Raw genomic sequence first — 22,591 nt, 5'->3', positions numbered from 1 at the left:
ACTAAAGAAGGGCAAATAAGAGCAAGGTCATAGTGAATGACTTTCTGTAGATGTTGATGCAATCTCATTATCATTCAAACAAACACATGCTCAGATATTGGGGTGATGGAGACCAACACAGAGCCCTGTGGTAGAAAAACAGCATCCATCTGAACAGACGTACCTAAATTTTTATATTAGGGAACACCAAAATCTGGTGATTCATAGATTTTAAGGAAGGGACCATTAGATCATCTAGTTTGACCTCTTGTATAACACAGGGCACAGAATTTCATCCACTTACCTTTGTATTGAGCCCAAGCATAGCTTCCATAGAGGCATCCAGTCTTAGAGACATTAATAGATGGAGTTTCCATCATTACCCTGGGTTGTTTGTTCCAATGGTCAGTCATCCTCACTGTTAAAAAACTGCCTTATTTCTAATTTGAATTTGTCTGGCTTTAACTTCCAGCCAGTGGAATAATGTTTATGACAGCAACTTCAGTGCCAACTTTTGGCTCCATCATATAATGTCATCCCTGAAAAAGGACAGATCACCAGATTCACACAATGTCCATATTGGTATTGGGATGGTCTGCAAAATGGTGTGTAATTTTCCCAGAAAAGATAGCATACGTCACATACCACACTTAGCTGGAATAAAGCATGCTTGTTAGCACCTCTATACGTCCAGTCATCAGAGTGCTGTTTGGCTACTCCTGCTAAGTAAACATCCTCACCCAGCAAACCTCAGAAAAAGTGACCATTTAAACATGGGTGTCAGTCCCATATGGACAGATTATTAATAATTTATTATACATTTCATCAAACGTGGTCTAACAAGCGTCTTGTTAACTCCACAGAGTTGGGTTTTTTTAAAATCATTTAAAGAAACTCTCTGGGAAGGGAGCACATCCAGCAAAGTCAATACTCTTGGAAGAAGCCTATTTTGGGGAGGAATTTGAAGTGGAGACATAATGCACCAGGTTAGGTGGGAGTGAAAGGTGACAAAGGAGATGGTTGTAAGGTCCAGTTGGAGCTAAAAGTGATGGGGGAAGAGCTGAGTGGGGAGTGACAAGAAATGCGTGGAGAGATAGGCAGGAACTAAACTCTTTAGGGCTTCACAGGCAGGGACAAGAATTTTAAATATGATACAGAAAGTGAGGGTCAACCAGTGAAAATATACCTAGTTGGAGTCACCACTTTTTCCTATGCAGATTATGTGACAGTATTGATACATCGTCTTCTGTTCTGAGAGCATGGCTTCACTGCAAAGTTAATTCAAGTTATAATTCAACTTTTGTTTCTGATCTGACTCCCACCCACATACAAAAATCTCAAACTGACGGTTCTTTAAAGTCAACCTAGATTTCCTGTACGGGGTATAAAATGAAGCGTGGATGCTGCTGATGCTTGAGCTGCTGTGTGAATGTCTCAAGAGTTCACTTGAGTACCAACAGTCTTCCAATGCCTTCCCAAAATTCCCTCTGAGTCCTTTGTTGTGTCTACCTACTTGCTCCCTTGTTCTGGACTGAGTTATCCCCAACCAGTATAAATAGCCTGCTTCAGCATTTGGACCCCACCTTAGCAGGCGGCTCTCTGTACCTGTAATATTTGTATAGCACTGCTACTGCACTTGTTCTGATCAGAGGACATCCAGGACAGCAAACTCCCAGTGTGTGTCTCGCTGGCCTGAGGTTAACACCAAAGTGCTTATAAATATATGGTATGAGTCCAGCAAGCTATATGATTTAGGGTCCAGGACCAGAAATTAAAAGTTGTAGGATGCTATCTTCAATAACCTAGCTGAGGAAGGGATCCACCAGACTAGAACTCAATGAAGCTAAAACCCCTGAAGAACCTGTATTGCCAGGCAAAGGACCAAAACTCCTGGTCCAGTAACTCTCCTAGAATGGCCCTGATTCTATGAGGATCTGGACTGGATGCTCAGCAGCACCCTAAATTTGGAGCTCAGATACACCCTGGACACTTCAAGGTTCCTGAGCCATGTGCATGGGCAACCAAGGACTCGGAGAAGGAGCTGGAGCCAGAGCAGCATTAACTACAGCAATTTGAGCTGAGATAGAAATGTTAGGTACTTCTGGACACTGCTGGCCTCATCCAGGACTTCCTGGACCTATTTAGAGAGGAGATGGAGGAACAGACTGGGGAGGATACAGCAGAGAAACCAGCATCACCTCAGCCTGGTAAGGGAGTGATTCACCATTGTTGTTATGGTTAGCCATATATGACAACATAAGGGAACCATCATTGCTTGTTTATGAACAAGCTCTATTACTGTAGTGGGGGATGTTTTTTCTGGAGAGTGAGCTTTTCATGCCAGTTGTAGCTTCACCTAAAGGTGGAAGAATCATCATTTCACCCCTACTCCATCTCTCCTGGCACCATGTTATCCAAAATGGATTCCCCGCGCAGGAAAATTTTTACACATGCAAGCAGTGACTGACTGCAGCGCACACTGCTGCATGTGTGCAACACAGGGAATAGTGTATTAATACAAGCTAAACAAATGCAGAAATGGATGGAACAAGCTTAGTTGCACAGTGCGTACATAGCAGTGTTTTTCTCAAACTGGCACTAGCATTATATCATTTTCAGAAGCAGTCAAAACTTTAAAAAAAAATGACACTGACCTAAGATAAAAATTGACTACATGGCCTGTGGCAGTTTTACGTTCAGAGTACTTGCAAAATTTCTCAGAAGTACAGGTCCAGTGTCTGGTTGCCAGGGTTGGAGGTGTGGATGTTGCAATGGTGTATCTATGGTGATGCTATGCTGCTGCATCCTCATTCAACATCCTGTTGACGTTGTCCTGATTTGTAGTTACTCTTGGGTAATGATGCAGGAGAACTTTTTATGCAGCAGGAACTCCAATCTGCCAGGTTTCCTTAAGAACAACCCTCTCTGTCCCCGCACCAGTCATTAATCTGCCTATCATTGAATCATAGAATATCAGGGTTGGAAGGGACCTCAGGAGGTCATCTAGTCCAACCCTCTGCTCAAAGCAGGACCAATCCCCAATTAAATCATCCTAGCCAGGGCTTTGTCAAGCCTGACCTTAAAAACTTCTAAGGAAGGAGATTCCACCACCTCCCTAGGTAACGCATTCCAGTGTTTCACCACCCTCATAGTGAAAAAGTTTTTCCTAATATCCAACCTAAATCTCCCCCACTGCAACATTACTCCTTGTTCTGTCATCTGCTACCACTGAGAACAGTCTAGAGCCATCCTCTTTGGAACCCCCTTTCAGGTAGTTGAAAGCAGCTATCAAATCCCCCCTCATTTTTCTCTTCTGTAGACTAAACATCCCCAGTTCCCTCAGCCTCTCCTCATAACTCATGTGTTCCAGTCCCCTAATCATTTTTGTTGCCCTCCGCTGGACTCTTTACAATTTTTCCACATCCTTCTTGTAGTGTGGGGCCCAAAACTGGACACAGTACTCCAGATGAGGCCTCACCAGTGTCGAATAGAGGGGAACGATCATGTCCCTCGATCTGCTGGGAATGCCCCTACTTATACATCCCAAAATGCCATTGGCCTTCTTGGCAACAAGGGCACACTGTTGACTCATATCCAGCTTCTCGTCCACTGTAACCCCTCGGTCCTTTTCTGCAGAACTACTGCCTAGCCATTCGGTCCCTAGTCTGTAGCAGTGCATTGGATTCTTCCGTCCTAAGTGCAGGACTCTGCACTTGTCCTTGTTGAACCTCATCAGATTTCTTTTGGCCCAATCCTCTAATTTGTCTAGGTCCCTCTGTATCCTATCCCTACCCTCCAGCGTATCTACCTCTCCTCCCAGTTTAGCGTCATCTGCAAACTTGCTGAGAGTGCAATCCACACCATCCTCTAGATCATTTATGAAGATATTGAACAGAACCGGCCCCAGGACCAACCCTTGGGGCACTCCACTTGATACTGGCTGCCAACTAGACATGGAGCCATTGATCACTACCCGTTGAGCCTGATAATCTAGCTAGCTTTCTATCCACCTTATAGTCCATTCATCCAGCCCATACTTCTTTAACTTGCTGGCAAGAATACTGTGGGAGACCGTGTCAAAAGCTTTGCTAAAGTCAAGGAACAACATATCCACTGCTTTCCCCTCATCCACAGAGCCAGTTATCTCATCATAGAAGGCAATTAAATTAGTCAGGCATGACTTGCCCTTGGTGAATCCATGCTGACTGTTCCTGATCACTTTCCTCTCCTCTAAGTGTTTCAGAATTGATTCCTTGAGGACCTGCTCCATGATTTTTCCAGGGACTGAGGTGAGGCTGACTGGCCTGTAGTTCCCAGGATCCTCCTTCTTCCCTTTTTTAAAGATGGGCACTACATTAGTCTTTTTCCAGTTGTCTGGGACTTCCTCCAATCGCCATGAGTTTTCAAAGATAATGGCCAACGGCTCTGCAATCACATCCGCCAACTCCTTTAGCACTCTCGGATGCAACGCATCCGGCCCCATGGACTTGTGCACGTCCAGCTTTTCTAAATAGTCCCGAACCACTTCTTTCTCCACAGAGGACTGGTCACCTCCTCCCCATGCTGTGCTGCCCAGTGCAGTAGTCTGGGAGCTGACCTTGTTCGTGAAGACAGAGGCAAAAAAGCATTGAGTACATTAGCTTTTCCACATCCTCTGTCACTAGGTTGCCTCACTCATTCAGTAAGGGGCCCACACTTTCCTTGACTTTCTTCTTGTTGCTAACATACCTGAAGAAACCCTTCTTGTTACTCTTAACATCTCTTGCTAGCTGCAACTCCAGGTGTGATTTGCCCTTCCTGATTTCACTCCTGCATGCCCGAGCAATATTTTTATACTCATCCCTGGTCATTTGTCCAATCTTCCACTTCTTGTAAGCTTCTTTTTTGTATTTAAGATCAGCAAGGATTTCACTGTTAAGCCAAGCTGGTTGCCTGCCATATTTACTATTCTTTCTACACATCGGGATGGTTTCAGCTAGGTGGTAGTATGATCAGTTTGACATTGGGACGTCAACGGTTGGTGCTGCGGTGATGGAGGTTTGCAAGGCAATAGCTTTTGTTCACCCACAAGTAGTAAAGATTGGAAATGTCCATGAAATAATGGAGGGCTTTGAGCAAATGGTCTTTTTAAACTGTGCTGGTACCATCTGTCACAGTTTCAACGAAACTGCAGCTGTGACACGCACACCCCTATGGTCTGCTCCAGGAATGCCAATTCAGGTCTCGGGCCTCTAGCTGTCACATCTCTATGGATAGAGACCTATGTCCCACTTTCCCTCCTGACCAGGGAGTTCAGGCTACAGCTCCCCTGCCAGTCACTGTGATTGTCCCAAGCAGTTCTAATGTCCAGCTTTCCTTCTTTGCTTTCTTTCCAAGGACAGTGACAGGGATTTACAAGGAATCAAACAGCTTTTTCAAAGCAGAGCACCTCTATTTGTGGGTAAAAGCATACAGAGAAAATATATAAACCAATAACAGAATCTAAGTGCTTTAACAGTAGACTCTCATCCGTCCTGTGGAGACCCTGGCAGGTTCCAGTCTTTCCAGTCATTTAGCAAGGTGGGGGCCCTGCGTGGACAAAAGACCATGTCAGTTTGTTGAATCAGAAAGAAACCCCCTGTGTCAGTTCAAGCTGGCCCTTTATACCCCAAATTCTTTGTGTCATGCCTCTCTTGAAACCCAACTTGAACGACTAAATGCATATCACCCCAGGCAGTGGTACTTTTCTGGAGCTAGTCACAGCTGCAGAGCTGCATGCTGTTTTTAGTTCCTGGAGGGGCAGTGGTAACCCTTCCCCTTCTCCCCCCACTTGAGCAGAATACAATCTCTAGCCTATGATAATCTATATAACAATATAATAGACCCCTGAAAATAGTGCATCTGATTGCAATATCTGTTACACTGTTGATGGCATACATGCCCATTTTGTGCCCCTCCTCCCCAAGCTGCACGTGACTGTGTAAACCAGAAACGATACTACTCTAGCATTCTGCAAGCTTTGGTAGACCACAGGCCAACTTTGTAGGATGAATGGGCAGAGCGAATAATGCCAGGGTTTTCTGTAGATCTGGCCCTTTTGAATTTGGGTAAGGTGGGACTTTATTCCCATCCAATTATATGGATATTGACAGGGTGTCTGTGTTCACTGTTATTTTGGGGAACCCAGCCTACCCGCTACTCTCCTGGCTTTTGAAGCCCTACCCTGGGGGCACCTGGTAGAAGGAGGTTTAATTACACACTGAGCAAGTGTAGGACAGCTGCGGAACATGGATTTGGCTGACTGACGACCAAATTGTGCTGCCCACAAAACTGTTTGTACAGCAGTATGTATAATGCCATTCATTTTACTAGAGCAATCTGTACTCTGCACAGCATATGTACGAATAAGGGGGAGTATTTTGAGCAGGATATGCTCTAGCAGGTCCCTTTGGTGCTAGTGCTCCTTCTGCTGCTGCTGGCAGTCATTGTCAATGTAGTTTGTAACCGTCCTTTCTAGCAAATTCTAAGCTGCAGCCTTCTGCCTGGCTGGCTGTTTCCATCATCTCCCTCTGCAAACTGAAGAGGCAGCCTGACTTCCTTCTAAAGTCCATGTGCATTTTCAATCAACAGGTCATTCCTTGGCCTCATCCTTCTGTTTCAGAGGTTCTGAAACCTCTGAAGATGAGGTGCCTCATCTTCACTACGGCAGACGAAAAGTGATGAATTTGTGATGTTTTTCTGTCTGAGTTAAAAGTGAAAAAATTCTCCCCTCTAACTTTCAGGGTCACAGCAAGGGAAAATTTGCAACTTTTATTCTCTTAGCAGTAATTTTCCACCATCTCTGCATTTCTCTACCCTGAAGCTGCTCAGTCCAAGGTTCCTCCCCAGAAGGACAACGGAAAGTGCTATATATAAAATATTTTAATATTTTAATTTTAAAATTGGCTTGGATGTGTGGGAAGAGAGGCCTGAGACATCAGAACAGCGTTAGTAATGGTGTTAATATTATTTCAGGCTTTGGAGGCATTGGAAGATATGAACGTGCTGAAAAGTCCTGAGTGAGAGAGAGAACAGTTGTTCTAGGCCTCTAGGAGAAAAGCATCCATCTGTGCCATGGATAGGGTGACCAGATGTCCCATTTTTAAAGGGACAACCCCTTATTTAAGCCCTCCTGCAGGTGTCCTGACTTTTTTTTTAAAAAGGGCAAATTGTACCGTATTTTATGTCTCCTCCCCCCATCAGTACTTGTGGGTCCTGCTGCTGGCTAGATCCCTGCTCACCAGCCGCCCGCCCACCAGCAGTGAGTGTGGGGGGGTCTAGTGGCCAACGATGGGCATGGGTGTGCAAGGCTGGTGGCGGGGCAAAGCTACAGCATACAGGGCCAGCTGTTGCCCCTGCTGGTCCACCAGCATAGCCCCCGCTGCGTGCTGGCTCTCATCAAGCAGGGCCCTGCCCCTCCCATCCCATTTCTAGCTGGAACTGGCTGCGTGCTGTGTGCCATGGTGCCTGGTGAGTACAGGCAGACACCAGGCAGCAGCTGGTTATGTGTCGCCTCTGCTGGCCACCCATCGGCCTTTTATGTGCTCCCCTTCTCTCTGTCCTCTCCCTGCTTTGCCCTTTCGCCCCACCCCTCACCCCCACTGTTCCTTATATCCTCCCCTGGGGGGGCATGTCCCATTCCCAGCACTGTGCAGAGCACCAGCCCTTGGTTGGAGCACTGAGCTCACCAACAGTCTGGCCAGCAGGTTCCTTCCTTCCCCACTGCCTCTGGTTGGGCTGGCGCCCCAGGAAAGCCCAAGACCCTCCAGCCTGGGGCACTGTGTACCAAAGCCCCACACAGTGCTGACACGGGGGAGCCTCTCCGCCCCTCAGCTAAGCTCTGGAGTGGCCAGGGGAAAGTGATTTCCAGCCTGTTCGCGCCCCGACCCTGCAAGCTCCACAGCAGCCCCGCAGGCAAGGGGTTAGCACCCTCTTCACCTGCCCTCCTCCTGGGTCCTGCCCCCAGGGTGTGCGGGGCTGCTCCATTCCATAGGCAGCCTCCCCTGCTGAGGGCAGGTCTTCACTACCCGCCGGATCGATCTATCGGGGATCGTCACAGCCAGGTAAGTTGACCTAAGATACGCCGACTTCAGCTAAGCTATTCGCATAGCTGAAGTTGCGTATCTTAGGTCAACCTCCCCCCACCCACCACTGTAGACCAGGGCTGAGATGCCTTTCTGGCTGGGTTTGCTGAAGCCCCTGCAGTCAGGCTCCCAGGGCCCTGGAGCACAATGCGTCCTTAGGGCTTAACCCCTTCCTGCCAACGCTGTAGCCCGGGGACAAGAGGTGGCTGGGTTATGTCGGTGGCCAGAAGCATCATGGAGGCATTAGCTGCCTTTTGACACTGTGCGGGCAGGCAGGGACAAGCGGCTTCTAGCCACAGGAGAGTGGAAGGTGGGGGTAGGGAAGAGATGAGCTCTGCAAAGACACAGGTCAGATCATCCCTTCCCCCCAACCCTCCCCTGCAAGCAGCTCCCGTCCTTTCCCTCCTGCACAGTGTCGAAAGGCTGATGCTGGCCATATTCTGGTGTGAACCCTGGCAGAAATCTGAGGAGGGGGAACATGTGACCCTGTGTACCCCCACACACACACACACACGTTGCCTCGGGAAGATGTGGCGCCAGGTACCAGGAGAGTTTGGTCTGTCTCGGGGGCCCAGCCAGGCATGGAGGGCGGAGTGCACCAGGCAGGGAGGGTCGGGTCTGTCGGTCACCCCTCCTGTGTGAGAGAGGTGTGCGGGAGCGTGTGTCACCTCTCCCCGTGTGAACCCTAAAGCCTTAAAGATAAGATGGTAAATTAAAATAATCCAACTACACAGTATTTCTTTTTAACAGGGGCTCAATCAACTTGGTGTTAATTTGAACATTTGTACTGCATAGTTCTGATTGATTGCCGTTGAACTCACTTGAATACGAATAAGTTTACCAGGTGTCCCGCATTCAGCATAGGGAAATATGGTCATCCTAGCCATGGAGCTGTTTCCACTGCCTGGTGACTGAGGATTCCTCCCGATGTTGGAATGGCAGGATTCCTCAGCTATGAAAATCTGCATGAGCTGTCTCCACTCTGCCATTCTGTCTAGATGCCACCTGTGTGATCTTCTCAGCAAAGCACACTGCTACCTTCGGAGGGTGAGAAGCCACACTGAAAGGCTCTCCACTGCATCTCCTGCCCTGTATCTGCCACCTGTTCCCAAACTGAGAATTCCATTAATGACGACATTTGGTACAGGTTCTAAAAAGGATCCATGCCTTCATACTGGAGCACAGGCCATGAACACAAAATCAGAAGTGATGTGCGATAATGAGCTGCTAGGCTAATACCAATTCCACTTATGTGCCCAGAAAGAACACACAACTTTTCCCACAATACCTTATGTCATAAATATAAAGGGAAGGGTAAACACCTTTAAATCCCTCCTGGCCAGAGGAAAAACCCTTTCACCTGGAAAGGGTTAAGAAGCTAAGATAACCTCGCTGGCACCTGACCAAAATGACCAATGAGGAGACAAGATACTTTCAAAGCTGGAGGGGGGGAAAAAACAAAGGGTTCTCTCTGTCTGTGTGACGCTTTTGCCAGGACCAGAACAGGAATGCATGTCAGAACTCCTGTAAAAAGTCAGTAAGTAATCTAGTTAGATATGCATTAGATTCTGTTTTGTTTAAATGGCTGATAAAATAAGCTGTGCTGAATGGAATGTATATTCCTGTTTTTGTATCTTTTTGTAACTTAAGATTTTGCCTAGAGAGATTCTTTATGTTTTGAATCTGATTACCCTGTAAGGTATTTACCATCCTGATTTTACAGAGGCGATTCTTTTACTTTTTCTTTAATTAAAATTCTTCTTTTAAGAACCTGATTGCCTTTTTATTGTTCTTAAGATCCAAGGGTTTGGGTCTGTGTTCACCTATGCAAATTGGTGAGGATTTTTAGCAAGCCTTCCCCAGGAAAGGGGGTGTAGTGCTTGGGGGGATATTTGGGGGGGGGGGGGGGGGGGGAAGACGTTTCCAAGTGGGCACTTCCCCTGTTCTTTGTATAACACTTTGGTGGTGGCAGTGTTTAACCTAAGCTGGTAAGAATAATCTTAGGGGGTCTTTCATGCAGGTCCCCACATCTGTACCCTAGAGTTCAGAGTGGGGAAGGAACCTTGCCACCCCATGACAGATTTTTAAAGAATATCTCACACTAGCACAGTGCTAAGAACCAACAACTGCACTCCAGCGTTGCACCTTGAGACCCTCTTCCACTTGGTTTCCAAAAACATGGTTCGATTCCAGAATTTGTCACTCAGGTACCTTTATTTGGCATACAGTAACACTATGCCCAAGCCGGCCCGGCTCAAAGGCACGGGGTTGGGGTAGGGGGGAAGCAGGGTACATCACAAATCCAAAGTTACACAGCAAAACTTTTCCTTATATACTTCATTACTAACATCTGCATTCCTGACTATACACTGCATCATGCGCTTCAGGAACTAATCCCTGTACAGCATGCTCTGGCCATGTGATGTTCCTGTATAACCTGATCTCTACATTCCAGGTTCATCTTGTCCATTGTCCCTCGTACCAGGGACTTACCTTCTGATTATCTTAGCTAGACAGACTCCAGCCTAATGTGTGTTATGCCCTAATTTACAATTTAATCTTCCATTCACCTTCTCAAGCATACAAACTGAGAAATGAGATCTTACTTTTGTCAGACTGGACATGTCAAGTTAGGCCTACACCCAGAAGGTCTAGCACCTCAGTCAGTTCAGTACAGTGCCAGTGTGGATACAGCAACTTGAGTATAGTTTGAGTTACATGTTGCAGAGAGGCAGCTCTCACCTGAGCTAGGACAGCTCCATCATTCGCTAGATAGCTCAAGTGGAATAACTTGTATTAACCCTTTAGTAAAGACCATCCCTGAGACATCAATTCCTATTTTATCTCCTGTCACTCTGATCACTCAGGTGGTTAGAAGAATGTAAAAATGGCTATACTGGGTCAGACCAATGGTTCATCTAGCCCAATATCCTGTCTTCTGACAGTGGCCAATGCTAGATGCTTCAGAGGGAACAGAACAGCATAATTATTGCATGATCCATCCAGTGGATCTAGCAGTCAGAGGCTTAAGGACACCCAGACCATGGGTTTGCATCCCTGACCATCTTAGCTAATAGCCATTGATGGACCTATCCTCTATAAACTTATCTAATTTTTTTGAAGCCAGTTATATTTTTGGACTTCACAACATCCTCTGGCAATGAACTCTACACATTGACTGTGCACTGTGTGAAGAAGTACTTCCTTTTGTTTTTAATTTCATTGTGTGACTCCTGGTTCTTGTATTAGGTAAAGGGGTAAACAACACTTCCTTATTCATTTTCTCCATATCATGCGTTATTTTATGGGCCTCTGTCATATCCCCCCCCAGTCATCTCTTTTCCAAGCTGAATAGTGCCATTTTTTAAAATCTCTCCCCTTATGGAAACTGTTCCATTCCCCTAATAATTTTTGTTGCCTTTCTCTGTGCCTTTTCCATTTCTAAGATATCTTTTTTGAGGTGGGATGATCAGAACTGCACAAAGTGGGCATACAATGTATTTATACAGTGGTATTATATTTACTGTCTTATCTATCCCTTTTGTACTGGTTTCTAATATTCTGTTAGCTTTTCTGACTGCCGCTGCACACTGAGTGGATGTTTTCAGAGAACTATCCACAATGACTCTAATTTTCTAAGATCTCTTTCTTGAGTAGCAGCAGCTAATTTAGACTCCATCATTTTGTATATATTGTTGGGATGTTTTCCAAGGTGCATTACGTTGCACTTATCAAAACTGAATTTCATCTGCTGTTCTGTTGCCCAATCACCCAGTTTTGTGAGATTCCTTTGTGACTCTTTGCATTCTGTTTTGGACTTAACTATCTTGAGTAATTTTGTATCATCTGCAAACTTTGCCACCTCACTGTTTATCCCTTTTTCCAGATAATTTCTGAACATATTGAAAAGCACTAGTCCCAGTACAGATCCTTGGGGGAACCCCGCTATTTCTCTCTCTCCATTCTGAAAACTGACTTTATTCCTACCCTTTGTGTCCTATCCTTTAGCCAGTTACTGATCCATGAGAGGGCCTTCCCTCTTATCCTATCACATCTTACTTTGCTTAAGAGCCGCTGGTGAGGGACCTTGTCAAAAGCTGTCTGAAAATCCAAGTACACTATATCCACTGGATCACTCTTGTCTACGTTTGATGACCCCCTCAAAGACTTCTAACAGATTGGTGAGGCATGATTTCCCTTTACAAAAAGCCACATTGACTCTTCTCCAACCAATCCTGGTCATAGAATCATAGACTTTAAGGTCAGAAGGGACCATTATGATAGTCTAGTCTGACCTCCTGCACAATGCAGGCCACAGAATCTCACCCAACCACTCCTGTAACAAACCCCTAACCTATGTCTGAGCTACTGAAGTCCTCAAATCGTGGTTTAAAAACTTCAAGGTGCAGAGAATTCTCCAGCAAGTGTCCCGTGCCCCACGCTGCAGAGGAAGGTGAAAAACCCCCAGGGCCTCTGCCAATCTGCCCTGGAGGAAAATTCCTTCCCAACTCCAAATACGGCGATCAGCTAAACCCTGAGCATGTGGGCAAGACTCACCAGCCAGACACCCAGGAAAGAATTCTCTGTAGTAACTCAGATCCCACCCCATCTAACATCCCATCACAGGCCATTTGGACCTATTTACCATGAATAGGTAAAGATCAATTAATTACCAAAATCATGTTATCCCATCATATCATCCCTTCCATAAACTTATCACGCTTAGTCTTGAAGCCAGATATGTCTTTTGCCCCCACTGCTTCCCTTGGAAGACTGTTCCAGAACTTCACTCCTCTGAGGTCTTTTCAAACTAAACCTGATTTCGTTATGTGATGATACTGCGGTTTAGTTGATAAAGGTAATTGGTAGATGTAATCCACTTAGACTTTTGTAAGGCATTTGATTTTGTACTGCACAATATTCTGCTTAAAACATTAGCACTATACAATATCAAAGCATACATTAAATGAATTAGAACTGGCTACCTGACAGATCTCAAAAAGTAGTTGCCAATGAGGAACAACTGAATGGGAGTATTTCTAGTGGGACTCCACAGGAATTGGTACTAAGCCTGTTGCTATTTAACATTTTCACAATGATCTAGAAAGTAAATATAAAATCACTGATGATAAAATCTGCAGATGATATACTGTCAGTGTGGCAATTAATAATGAAGAAAGGACAGTCATATAGAGGGATCTGAATTTCATGTTAAGCTGTGCCTACTCAAACAAAATGAGTTTTAATACAGCTAAATGCAAAATCATACATTTAGGAACAAAGAAAACAGGCCATACTTACAGACTAGCAGACTATATGCTGGAAAACAGCAACCCTGACAGGGATTTAGGAGTCTGAGTGGATAAGCAACTGAACATGAGCTCACAGTGGGATAATGTGGCAAACAGAGCTATGATCCTTGGATATAAACAGGGGAGTAGTAAGCATAGTAGTAGAAAGGTCCACATTTTACAAAGGATGAAGAATTGGAAAGGATGCAGAAAAGAGCTACAAAAATTATTCAAGGGCTGGAGAAATGCCCTCCAGTGAGCTCAATCTGTTTATTTTATCAAAAAGAAATTCAGAGGCCACTTGATTATAGTATCAAAGTACATTAATGCAGAGAAGATACTCAGTACTAACAGGCTGTTTAACCTAGCAGACAAAGGCATTACAAGAATCAATGGCTAACAGCTACAGCCAGACAAATTCAAATTAGAAATAAGGCACAAATCTATAATAATGAGGGTGATTAACCATTGGAACAAACTACCAAAGGAAGTGATGGATTCTCCAACTCTCAATGTCATCAAATCAAAAACAGATGTCTGTCTGGAAGACACGCTTTAGGCAAACTAGTTATGGTTTACTGAAATCCAAGGTACTTGGCTCAATACAAGGGTAACTGGGTAAAAATTAACAGCCTGTGACATAAAGGAGGTAAGACTAGATTATCTAATAGTCCCTTCTGGCCTTAATATTTATGAACCTGTGAAAATAAACCTATTTTTCCCCAGACAGGATTTAACCAATTTTCAGATAGTCACGTTTATTTATCCAACAAAAAATACACGTACATGTCATTATATAAGCCACAGGAGATAACGGTTGTCTAAGCCTCATGTTTGGCATTCCTAGATGGCTTTAAACCATAAATTCCAGTCCCCAGAGGGTCAACTCAGCCCTCCAACTCTCTGAGATTGATAAATTGAGTGTCATACAGTTTACTGTGTCAGTCTTTAAGATAAAACTGAGGTCCTGTATGCTTTGCACAAACAAACAAAAAAAAAACATGGCACTTTTCAAGAGTAGTGATTTGGCCTGGTGCCCTTGATTAAAACTTCCCTTACCACTTAACTATTGTGTTGTATATCAATTAGATGCTGGCCAGTTCTCCAGTAGCGGCTGCATTTCACTATACAGTGTTTCATAAATCGTGTGTGTGTGATGTGATAGATATCACACACACAATATATATATATACACACACACACAATTTGTGAAACATACTGATTTTTCAGCATGTAAGACCCTATATATATATTACTACATTTAAGAGTTTTGGTTTTAAATATTTTTCAGTAAGATTATCACAACCATCGGTTTCACATCCCCAGTCTTGCATTAGGGAGTAAAAATACTATTGAAGATTAGTGCACATGATATAATTACCTGCTCCAAAAAGTTACTTTACAGCAATGTTGTTGCATGTTTGAATTTAATAAAAATTTCAGATGGTCAGATAACTGTCTCAAACTAATATATAATTAAAGATAATTAAGCAAAAATTAATACAGCATTATACACAATACAGAAAGACATACTTTATCGCTCTCTGGGGATGATGAAGAGAAGGTTGTTTGTTACCCTCCTCTATACCTAGTAGAATGCTGACAGTGTTCATTCCCTAACTAACTTTCTAAGCCTCCTCCTTTTTACAGGGTGTGAGACAAAGAAACTCCTTTTTGGAGGGAAAATTGCTTTCCTATGATTAATTTCACTATGTGTTCTGTTTTTTACATTTTCATTTTACCTAATTACGTAGGGAATTTCTTTTATGGTATCTTTAGGTTACATGATTGATAAGCTAAAGGGAATTCTAAGCTAGTTATTACTACTGACAGCTGTGACAACCACCAATTAATGAATTAAAATCATTTTTCAACAGATCCTTATTTCATCCATTACAGAAAACATCTGCAATAACAAGTACCTCTCATTAATCACGGAACATAATTATATCATAGGCACCCCTTCTCAATCATCCAGTCTTATTTACAACATACTTCTCTAGACACTCTTTATTAGTTTGAGGGTGTCTTTCCCCTAGACATTTGATTCCCACAGAATTGGAGGCACCAGCAGTACATGAGGTGCAGCCGAATACTCAATCACATGAAATTCCTGAATACAGGTCACTAGTAGGTTAAGAATCAACACTCTGGGCCTCAGAATTCAAACACACTCTTTGCTAATATATTAACGATTCCAGAATAGTTAATATGCTACTCCTGGGGGAATTCTGCACATCTGCGGACACAAAGAATTCCTGTCTCGCATAATTTTGTATTTTCCCACATAAAAAACATTTTGCCTAAGAACTGCTGCTTTTTGCTCACTGGAGGCCGCTGAGGCACCAAAACAGCTGGCTGTGTTCATGCCCCTGTTCTGGCACTACAGCGGCCCCTGGTGGGCAAAAGGCAGAACTGCAACACTACTTAGGCAAAATGTGTTTTATGTGGGAAAATAAAAAATTCTATGCCCACTGCTTCAGAATTCCCCCAGGAGTAGAAGTTCATCACAGCACTCTGCCCGCAGAGCCAGGTTATGGCAGAGTGCGGCACACAAGGCTGCAGGGGGGAGGGGTGTCACAGACTAGGGTTCAGAATGGTTAGTGGGAGGGACAGACTGGAGCATGGTGGGCTCAACAGCTAGTGGGATGACAGTGGTGAGCCTGGGAATGGGGGCTGCAGAAACCCATGGGGTTGGGGGATGCAGGGACAGGGACAGACGTGCCTGACTGAATGGGAGAGGCTTGGGGTCAGCATGGGGAAGGCTTCCCAAATCCCTAACAATTCTCCTCCCCCGCCCCCACAATAAAAACCAAAAAACACTCCCACCCACACCCAATAGGCTCCTTCCCTCTCCCTCATCTCCTCCATTACCCAACTCACCCAAGCATTTGGACTGCTTCTGACAGGTGAAGGAAACACAGTTCTGTATTGTAATTTAAACAAATTACACAAAGTTCAGTATTAACATGACTAGTAAGGAATCTATTTGTAAAAAAAAAAATTTTTTTTACCAGAATCTTTATTTTTTTGGTCTGTATTGTTACAAACATACTTGCTGACAGATATTTTGAAATAAATTACCAAAATAATCGAAACGGGCACGATTATATTGTGTTATTTTGACAAATGAATATGCAGAATTTTGCAGAATTTTCAAATATCGTGTGCAGAATTTTTATTTTTTTGGTTCAGAATTCCCCCATGAGTAATACACAAATTAATTTAATATACAAGTAAAAGAGGACTAAAAAGGTTAATATTGACTAACAATGTTTATTTGCAGAAAACATCCCTCAGGATATTCCTCAAAAACATGTTGGAAAAAAGAAGCTCCATTTAAGAATTAGAAGGAACAATTCGGCAAAATTTCTCTATCTACAGTAAATTCTTTAAACATGTATCAAACATACTATTAGCAATATAGACACATTTGTGCATTAAAAATCTATACAACGTCCTTTTCTCTCCCAATCTCCATAACGAGTAGGTTCAGGTCCTTTGGGTCCACCCTTTTCCTTTGTAGTAGGATTGATGTCATCTGGAAATTCTACAACAATATGGAAATTTAAGAGGCTGGATAGCCATCTGCCTTGGATGGTTTAGACACAACAATTCCTGCATTTTGGCAGGGGGTTACACTAGATGATTCTTGCGGTTCCTTCCAACTCTATGGTTCTATTTTTTTATCTTTTTTAATCTATGATTTAAAGACCTATAAAGTTGGCAGATACAGCACAAAGGTAAAAATTCCACAGTGTAACATGTTTGTATCCATTTATAACAAAAGACTGATCTTGATTTAAAAAATAAATAATTTAGGTTAATGCAATAGCAATTTCACGGAGCTTGGAGTTAAAAATCTTAGCCACAATTATCAAACATAGGTATCTACAGTCAGGAACCTAATACCATAATTAGGCACCTTAATAAAAGTGACCTGACATTCAAAGATACTGAGCATTCACAACTACCACTGAATTCAAAATGAGAATTTACTTCATTGAATAGGAGCTACATGTGCTTGGCACCTCTGAAAATCAGTCCACTTTTCACTTTTGCTTAGATCCCTAATTGTAAGCACCCAAATCTGAAAATTTTGGCCAAGATTCATTCTGTCTATATTTCTTTTCTTTTTTTTGTGAGAGTGGGTAGACATCTCAGTTTACATAAAAACAACTGAGTTTTCACACAAGTAATAATTTCTACCAGAAACTGTATGTGGATTGCTATTGCTTTTATAAAGAAGGCACCAGGTACTATGACGGTGGACAGAAGCATAAAACCCTAAACCAGACAGATAAGCTAAAAAATTAGAAATACATCTTTAACTTAAGTATATTTAAATGTGCCTTATTGTGTTGTCTTGTTCAGCATCTACATGGATTTTTAAACGTCAATATTTGCATATGATTTCTGGCATGGGTAGCAGGAGCACAAATGCTTCATCTCTATTTAAAATGAAGCTATAAAACTTATCAAAATATCTAAGCAGCAGCAGTATCTCAAGAGACTCCTCACTGGCAGTGACAAAACAGCAGTGGATAGCGAATGGTTAGTTTAAGTCCTAATTTACGATCCGGTTAGAAGCCAGCATAGAAGAACTGAGCTATTGGCCTTCTAACTGATGATTGTTGCAGTGTCAACAGCAGTAAGCCCAGGCACAGGGAAAATAAAAACCTCAAGGATTTTTCTGGCTTAGCCCTAAACACAGAACCCCTAAACATGAACAAAACAAAGCAATTATGGATTTGCTAAATTAATGTCAGTAGTTGCATTTACGTATTTTGGGGGAAAAGGATACAAGACAGAATCAGAATAAGCACTTCTCTCTGATTACACGATCTCTCCAAATCTGAATAAATCCTGATGGTAATCACAGTCCAATACTGCTCACAGCCTCAGGCATTCCTCACTTATTTTTTAAATCATTTACATAGCACTCTAAATGTTTACGGTATTTACAGATATGTAAAAAAAAAGCCATGCACTTGACAGCTTAAAAGTAAATTAAATAGAATTTGTGCCTTATAATCAGACTAAGAAATAGACAACAAAAGGCAACTGATGAACAAAAGGCATGGTTCTATGGATGGGTGTGGCTACAGATGAAACATGCTATATGAGTTTACTTGTTTTAGGCCAAAAGCAATGGCTCCTAAAAATGCATGTGTACACTCACATAGTTCATACTTATTTTCTTGTGATTTATAGCAATAGTAACACTCTAAGGCCCCAATCCTACAAGAACTTCCACATGGAAGGGGGAGGAATAGCTCAGTGGGTTTGAGCATTGGCCTGCTAAACCCAGGGTTGTGAGTTAAATCCTTGAGGGGGCCATTTAGGGAGCTTGGGCAAAAATTGGGGATTGGTCCTGCTTTGAGCAGGGGGTTGGACTAGATGACCTCCTGAGGTTCCTTCCAACCCTGATATTCTATGATTATCACTACAAAAGGAACCCCACTGAAATCAAGTGCAAGGGGTTTTACAGGACCAATGCCTAAAAGTAGCAGTTCATATATTAAAAGGAGTTGGTGCTCTGATGCTTTTGTTTTACTACCACTATATACAACTCAGTCATAGAATTTGTGGCCAGAAGGAATCACCAGATCATCTATTCTCACCTCGCAGTGCACTATAAAATAGACTAAAATGGCATTTAATGCTAGCTATGAACATTATATAGCATGTTTCAGAGTTCTCCTATGTAAGACCTGATCCCGAGAAGTGCTGACATCCACAGCTCACATAAGATTTGCAGGCACTCAGCATCTCTCTGGATCAGGCCTTTAATTAGTACTTTTTTTCCTTTTTTAGAAAAACCATTACTTACTTTCCAGTGGTTCCCTCTCTCTATTGGACTCCTCTGGTTCATCAAGACGACCTACTGGTAATTTTGATTTTTTAGGGGATTTCTGTATAGGTTCAGACTTTCCTTCCACATTAGAACTAGTTCTCCTCAAGGAGCTGCACAGCGGAGCTGGCCCTATCAAACAAATGCACATTAACATGTAAGTTTGTTAAAATGTAAGTTTTATGCTGAATAACTGCATCAACCAGTGTTTAAAAATCCGCATAGAAACTCACTCAACTCCACCTACTAGAGAATGAAGCATTCATTCTGGGCAGGAGCACAAAAAGATTTAATATTCAATGTGCAGAAAGTCCTAAGACGTCAGTGCACTTTCTTAATTTTAGACCTTAGAAGCAGATACTGAAAGAAACAGCGTATATCTTGGCTCTCAAACTTGATAAGGTTATAAACCACTTGAAGCAGTCAAGATAATCAGTATGCTGGCATGTTCTAATGAACACATTTTCCCCCCAGGAGTGGGCTTCGACTTCCTCTCAGCAGCCTCTGGATGGGGTGGTCTACTCCCAGCAGCCAGTGGCAGGTGCTGGGACACTGTGCAGCCCCTTGCTACAGAAGCAAAGCAATTCCAACCAAAGCCTTCAGTGAGGAAACAGAGACAAAAGTGAGGAGATCTGAATTCAATCTAAATTGTATAATCAAGATGTACACACAAAATTAAAAGAAAAATATTGATTTTCTCAGAAAGCCCCATCAACATTTAGAAAGTGAATTTGGGGAAACATCTGGCAAAAGCCCCACTTCACAATTAATCACAGCCAAGTCATGTGTGAAAACCTGTCAGTTCATCAAATCACAGCGCTATAAACATACAGCTCAACACATGTATGGAAGCAGAATGTTTGCAATGAAAATGAGCTGTCATTTTAAAAAAACCCAGTAAATGCCTAGATATGTTTGGAGATCGTTATGGATATGGAAGAATATGAACACTTTTTAAACGGTACACGACGGGAGAGAGTTTAAAAAACAAAAGGAAATCCTTCCTCAAGGAAACCTCCACGATATACGATGACCAATGCAAGGCAGAAAAGCACTACAGTTTACAGAGCAAAAGCAAGGGGACAAATCCTTTTAACTCCCCTCTGCCCTAACTCCACAGACATCTCCCCGATGCTGAGCCTAGTAAGGCCCTCCAAAATAATTCAATTCAGATCAAAATACCACGCTTGATGCGCAATGTGTTCCTCAGCTGTACAGAGGGCCGCAAAGCCACGGGCTGCTGCAGAGGGAGCTGCCTCAGGCAGCACCAAGCCAGGTCTTCTCTGGCAAAGGGGGGCTTCCGGCCTAGACCCCTGTCTCGCTGGTCAGTGCCCAGTGGGGACGGGGGCCGCAGCCTGGCCTCGATGCAGCTGGTGGAGGCCAACCCCAAGAGCAGCGACGCCACCAGCTGCGCCGGGTCGGAGCCGCCCGTGCCGGGCCTCCAGCAGCAGGCGCAGCCAGAGGGGAACCGCCACGCAGAGCCCCCAGCAGCAGGCCCGAGCCACGCAGCTGCAGCGGCCCAGGGCGTGCTCCGCCCTCAGCGCCGCCGCGGGGGCCCGGGCCCTTGCACGCTGCGCCCGGAGCGGCGCATCAGGCAGCTCCAGCCGGCCCGGCCCCACCCAACCCTAGCCGCTTACGCGTCGCTCGGCCCAGCAGCAGCCGCAGAGCCATGCCGCGCCGCTCCCCGCCGAGCTGCGGAGGACGCCAGGCAGGCAGGGGCGAGGCCAGGCCTGAGCCTGCGCGGCAGCCCGCTGAGAAACGTTGCGGCTGGGGGGCAGCGTGGGGCGGGACAGCCGCGGACCTGGGTCTTTCCCGCCCGCCCGGCTCTTCGCGCGCCCCAAATCGCTCCCTGTTCCTCCCTCCGGCCCGCAGGCGGGTGACGCGTGTCGGGGGCTCTGAGGAAGGTCGCGACCCTGCCGCTGTTCCCCCTCCGATTCACGGCTCTCCCCAGAGCTGGGGGGTGCGGGGCTCAGGGCTGCAAGGTAGCGCTAGCAAAGCGGTGTTTACAGCACATTTCTCATAAACCACTCCGTGATTCCCTCCACTGCTCGCATTAACAACGAAGCGTGTTGAAGTCAAGGGAAGTTTCCGATGCGGAACGGACACAGGACCAGGCCAGAACTATCCCCTTCAACTTCACAAAGCCCTCAGCTACTCCAGTCAGTGAGAGGTGCTTCAGAAATACTTGTAAACGGCCCCCCTCTCCCTCCATTAGGGCCCTCTCACAAAACAGTAGAAAAACCTATTCTGTGCAAGAAATGCTTCTAGCATGATGAAGAGTCAAGAGGATTATGGGTGGCACCACTCAAACAGAAAAATTGTTACAGTCTGCCCCCTTCCCCTCCAGGGAAAATAAAAGTCTGGAGAATTTAGGTAGAGGAACACACAAAAGCATGTCAAGAAGATAAAACTCCTACTGTCCCCTTATCTACAAACAGAAGGTACCACTCTTCAGTAAATGGGCATGACTCTCTTCTGTGGACACTCAAATTTAAGTCTCTTGGTTTAGCTTAAGTTACTTCCTGATCAGAGTAAGTGAAACCAATATAAAGCGTGCTTAAATCAGTCTGAGAAAGTGTCCACACCATAAGACTTAAGTGGTTTAACTATATCCGTTTCTAAAAACAATTTACATTAATTAAATTAAACTCTTGTGGGTACACGCGGCCTAAGATCTTGTGGGCAAGAGAAAAAAACAATCATGTAGGAAGTATTACAAAGCACTGACAATTCTTGCTAATATGTTCACTTTTTCAAGCCCATAAGGATAAAAGAACACTGTAGGTTCAAATATAGAACAATTTTTTTCACCTAAAAATTAGTTGAGGCATGAAAAGCCAGGTTTGGTGTATTCTGCAAACACAGAATTTACTTCTTGAACCTTTAGTGTGGATGTAACACTGAAAACATGAATTGAATGTAACTGATGAAATGATATCTTTCTGAGGCTGCAGACAGTCTTGAAACAATAGTTCTGAGATGTGTGAACTGCCCCAGTCATCTCACTCAGGGCCCTGTGAACTCTGCAATTCCACAACCAGTTGACATTTTTCCAAGAAGCTACAGAATCCAATAATTTTACTATAGAATTTGCCATTTGCTGCGACTAAGTGTCTGACATTTTGTTTTCTGTTTTTATTTTATTTAATTTTTATGGGAATTTATCAGTGTTTATTACTACAACAAAAATAGATGGAAATCAGTGGAAAAACTATTAATTTTTCTGGGTAAATATCAGAGTTTATTTTGATGGATGAAAGGACCGGGAAAAAAAGTATTGAGTAGATTAATGCTTCGATGAATGGAATTCAATGTGGTTTGCTGCAGAACTAAAACAGAACTCAAAACACAATGCCACCTTTGAG

General features: G+C 43.9%; 1 protein-coding gene across 4 annotated transcripts; it reads right to left on the bottom strand.

The window, feature by feature from the left end:
- Window positions 1-4,831: 4,831 nt before the first annotated feature.
- Window positions 4,832-21,234, bottom strand: SDHAF4 (succinate dehydrogenase complex assembly factor 4). 4 transcript variants are annotated; one of them, XM_037894287.2, is made up of 4 exons: window positions 20,864-21,185; window positions 19,206-19,358; window positions 16,256-16,298; window positions 4,832-5,547 (listed from the first exon to the last, which is right to left on the bottom strand). In XM_037894287.2, exons 1-4 carry the CDS (start codon window positions 20,895-20,897, stop codon window positions 5,484-5,486), a joined length of 294 nt encoding a protein of 97 aa, XP_037750215.1. In that variant the 5' UTR covers window positions 20,898-21,185; the 3' UTR covers window positions 4,832-5,483. The 4 variants fall into 4 exon arrangements, with proteins under 4 accessions (XP_037750215.1, XP_037750216.1, XP_043398397.1 ...); XM_037894288.2 differs by lacking the exon at window positions 4,832-5,547 and adding an exon at window positions 8,752-8,773 and having other exon boundaries at window positions 20,864-21,165; XM_043542462.1 differs by lacking the exon at window positions 4,832-5,547 and adding an exon at window positions 9,101-9,194 and having other exon boundaries at window positions 20,864-21,234.
- Window positions 21,235-22,591: the final 1,357 nt, after the last annotated feature.

Source organism: Chelonia mydas, chromosome 3, assembly GCF_015237465.2.
Source record: "Chelonia mydas isolate rCheMyd1 chromosome 3, rCheMyd1.pri.v2, whole genome shotgun sequence".
NCBI classification, from domain to species: domain Eukaryota; kingdom Metazoa; phylum Chordata; order Testudines; family Cheloniidae; genus Chelonia; species Chelonia mydas.
This window is presented reverse-complemented; position numbering and strand designations above follow the sequence as displayed.

Bases quoted from the DNA above. Each gene is read 5' to 3' on its own strand.
- SDHAF4 (XM_043542462.1), bottom strand. From the start codon at position 20,897: ATGGCTCTGCGGCTGCTGCTGGGCCGAGCGACGC. The intron at 19,359-20,863 runs GTAAGCGGCTAG...TTTGTTTGATAG, and splicing joins GCTGCTGGGCCGAGCGACGC to GGCCAGCTCCGCTGTGCAGC. The intron at 16,299-19,205 runs GTAAGTAATGGT...ATTACAATACAG, and splicing joins AGAGAGGGAACCACTGGAAA to AACTGTGTTTCCTTCACCTG.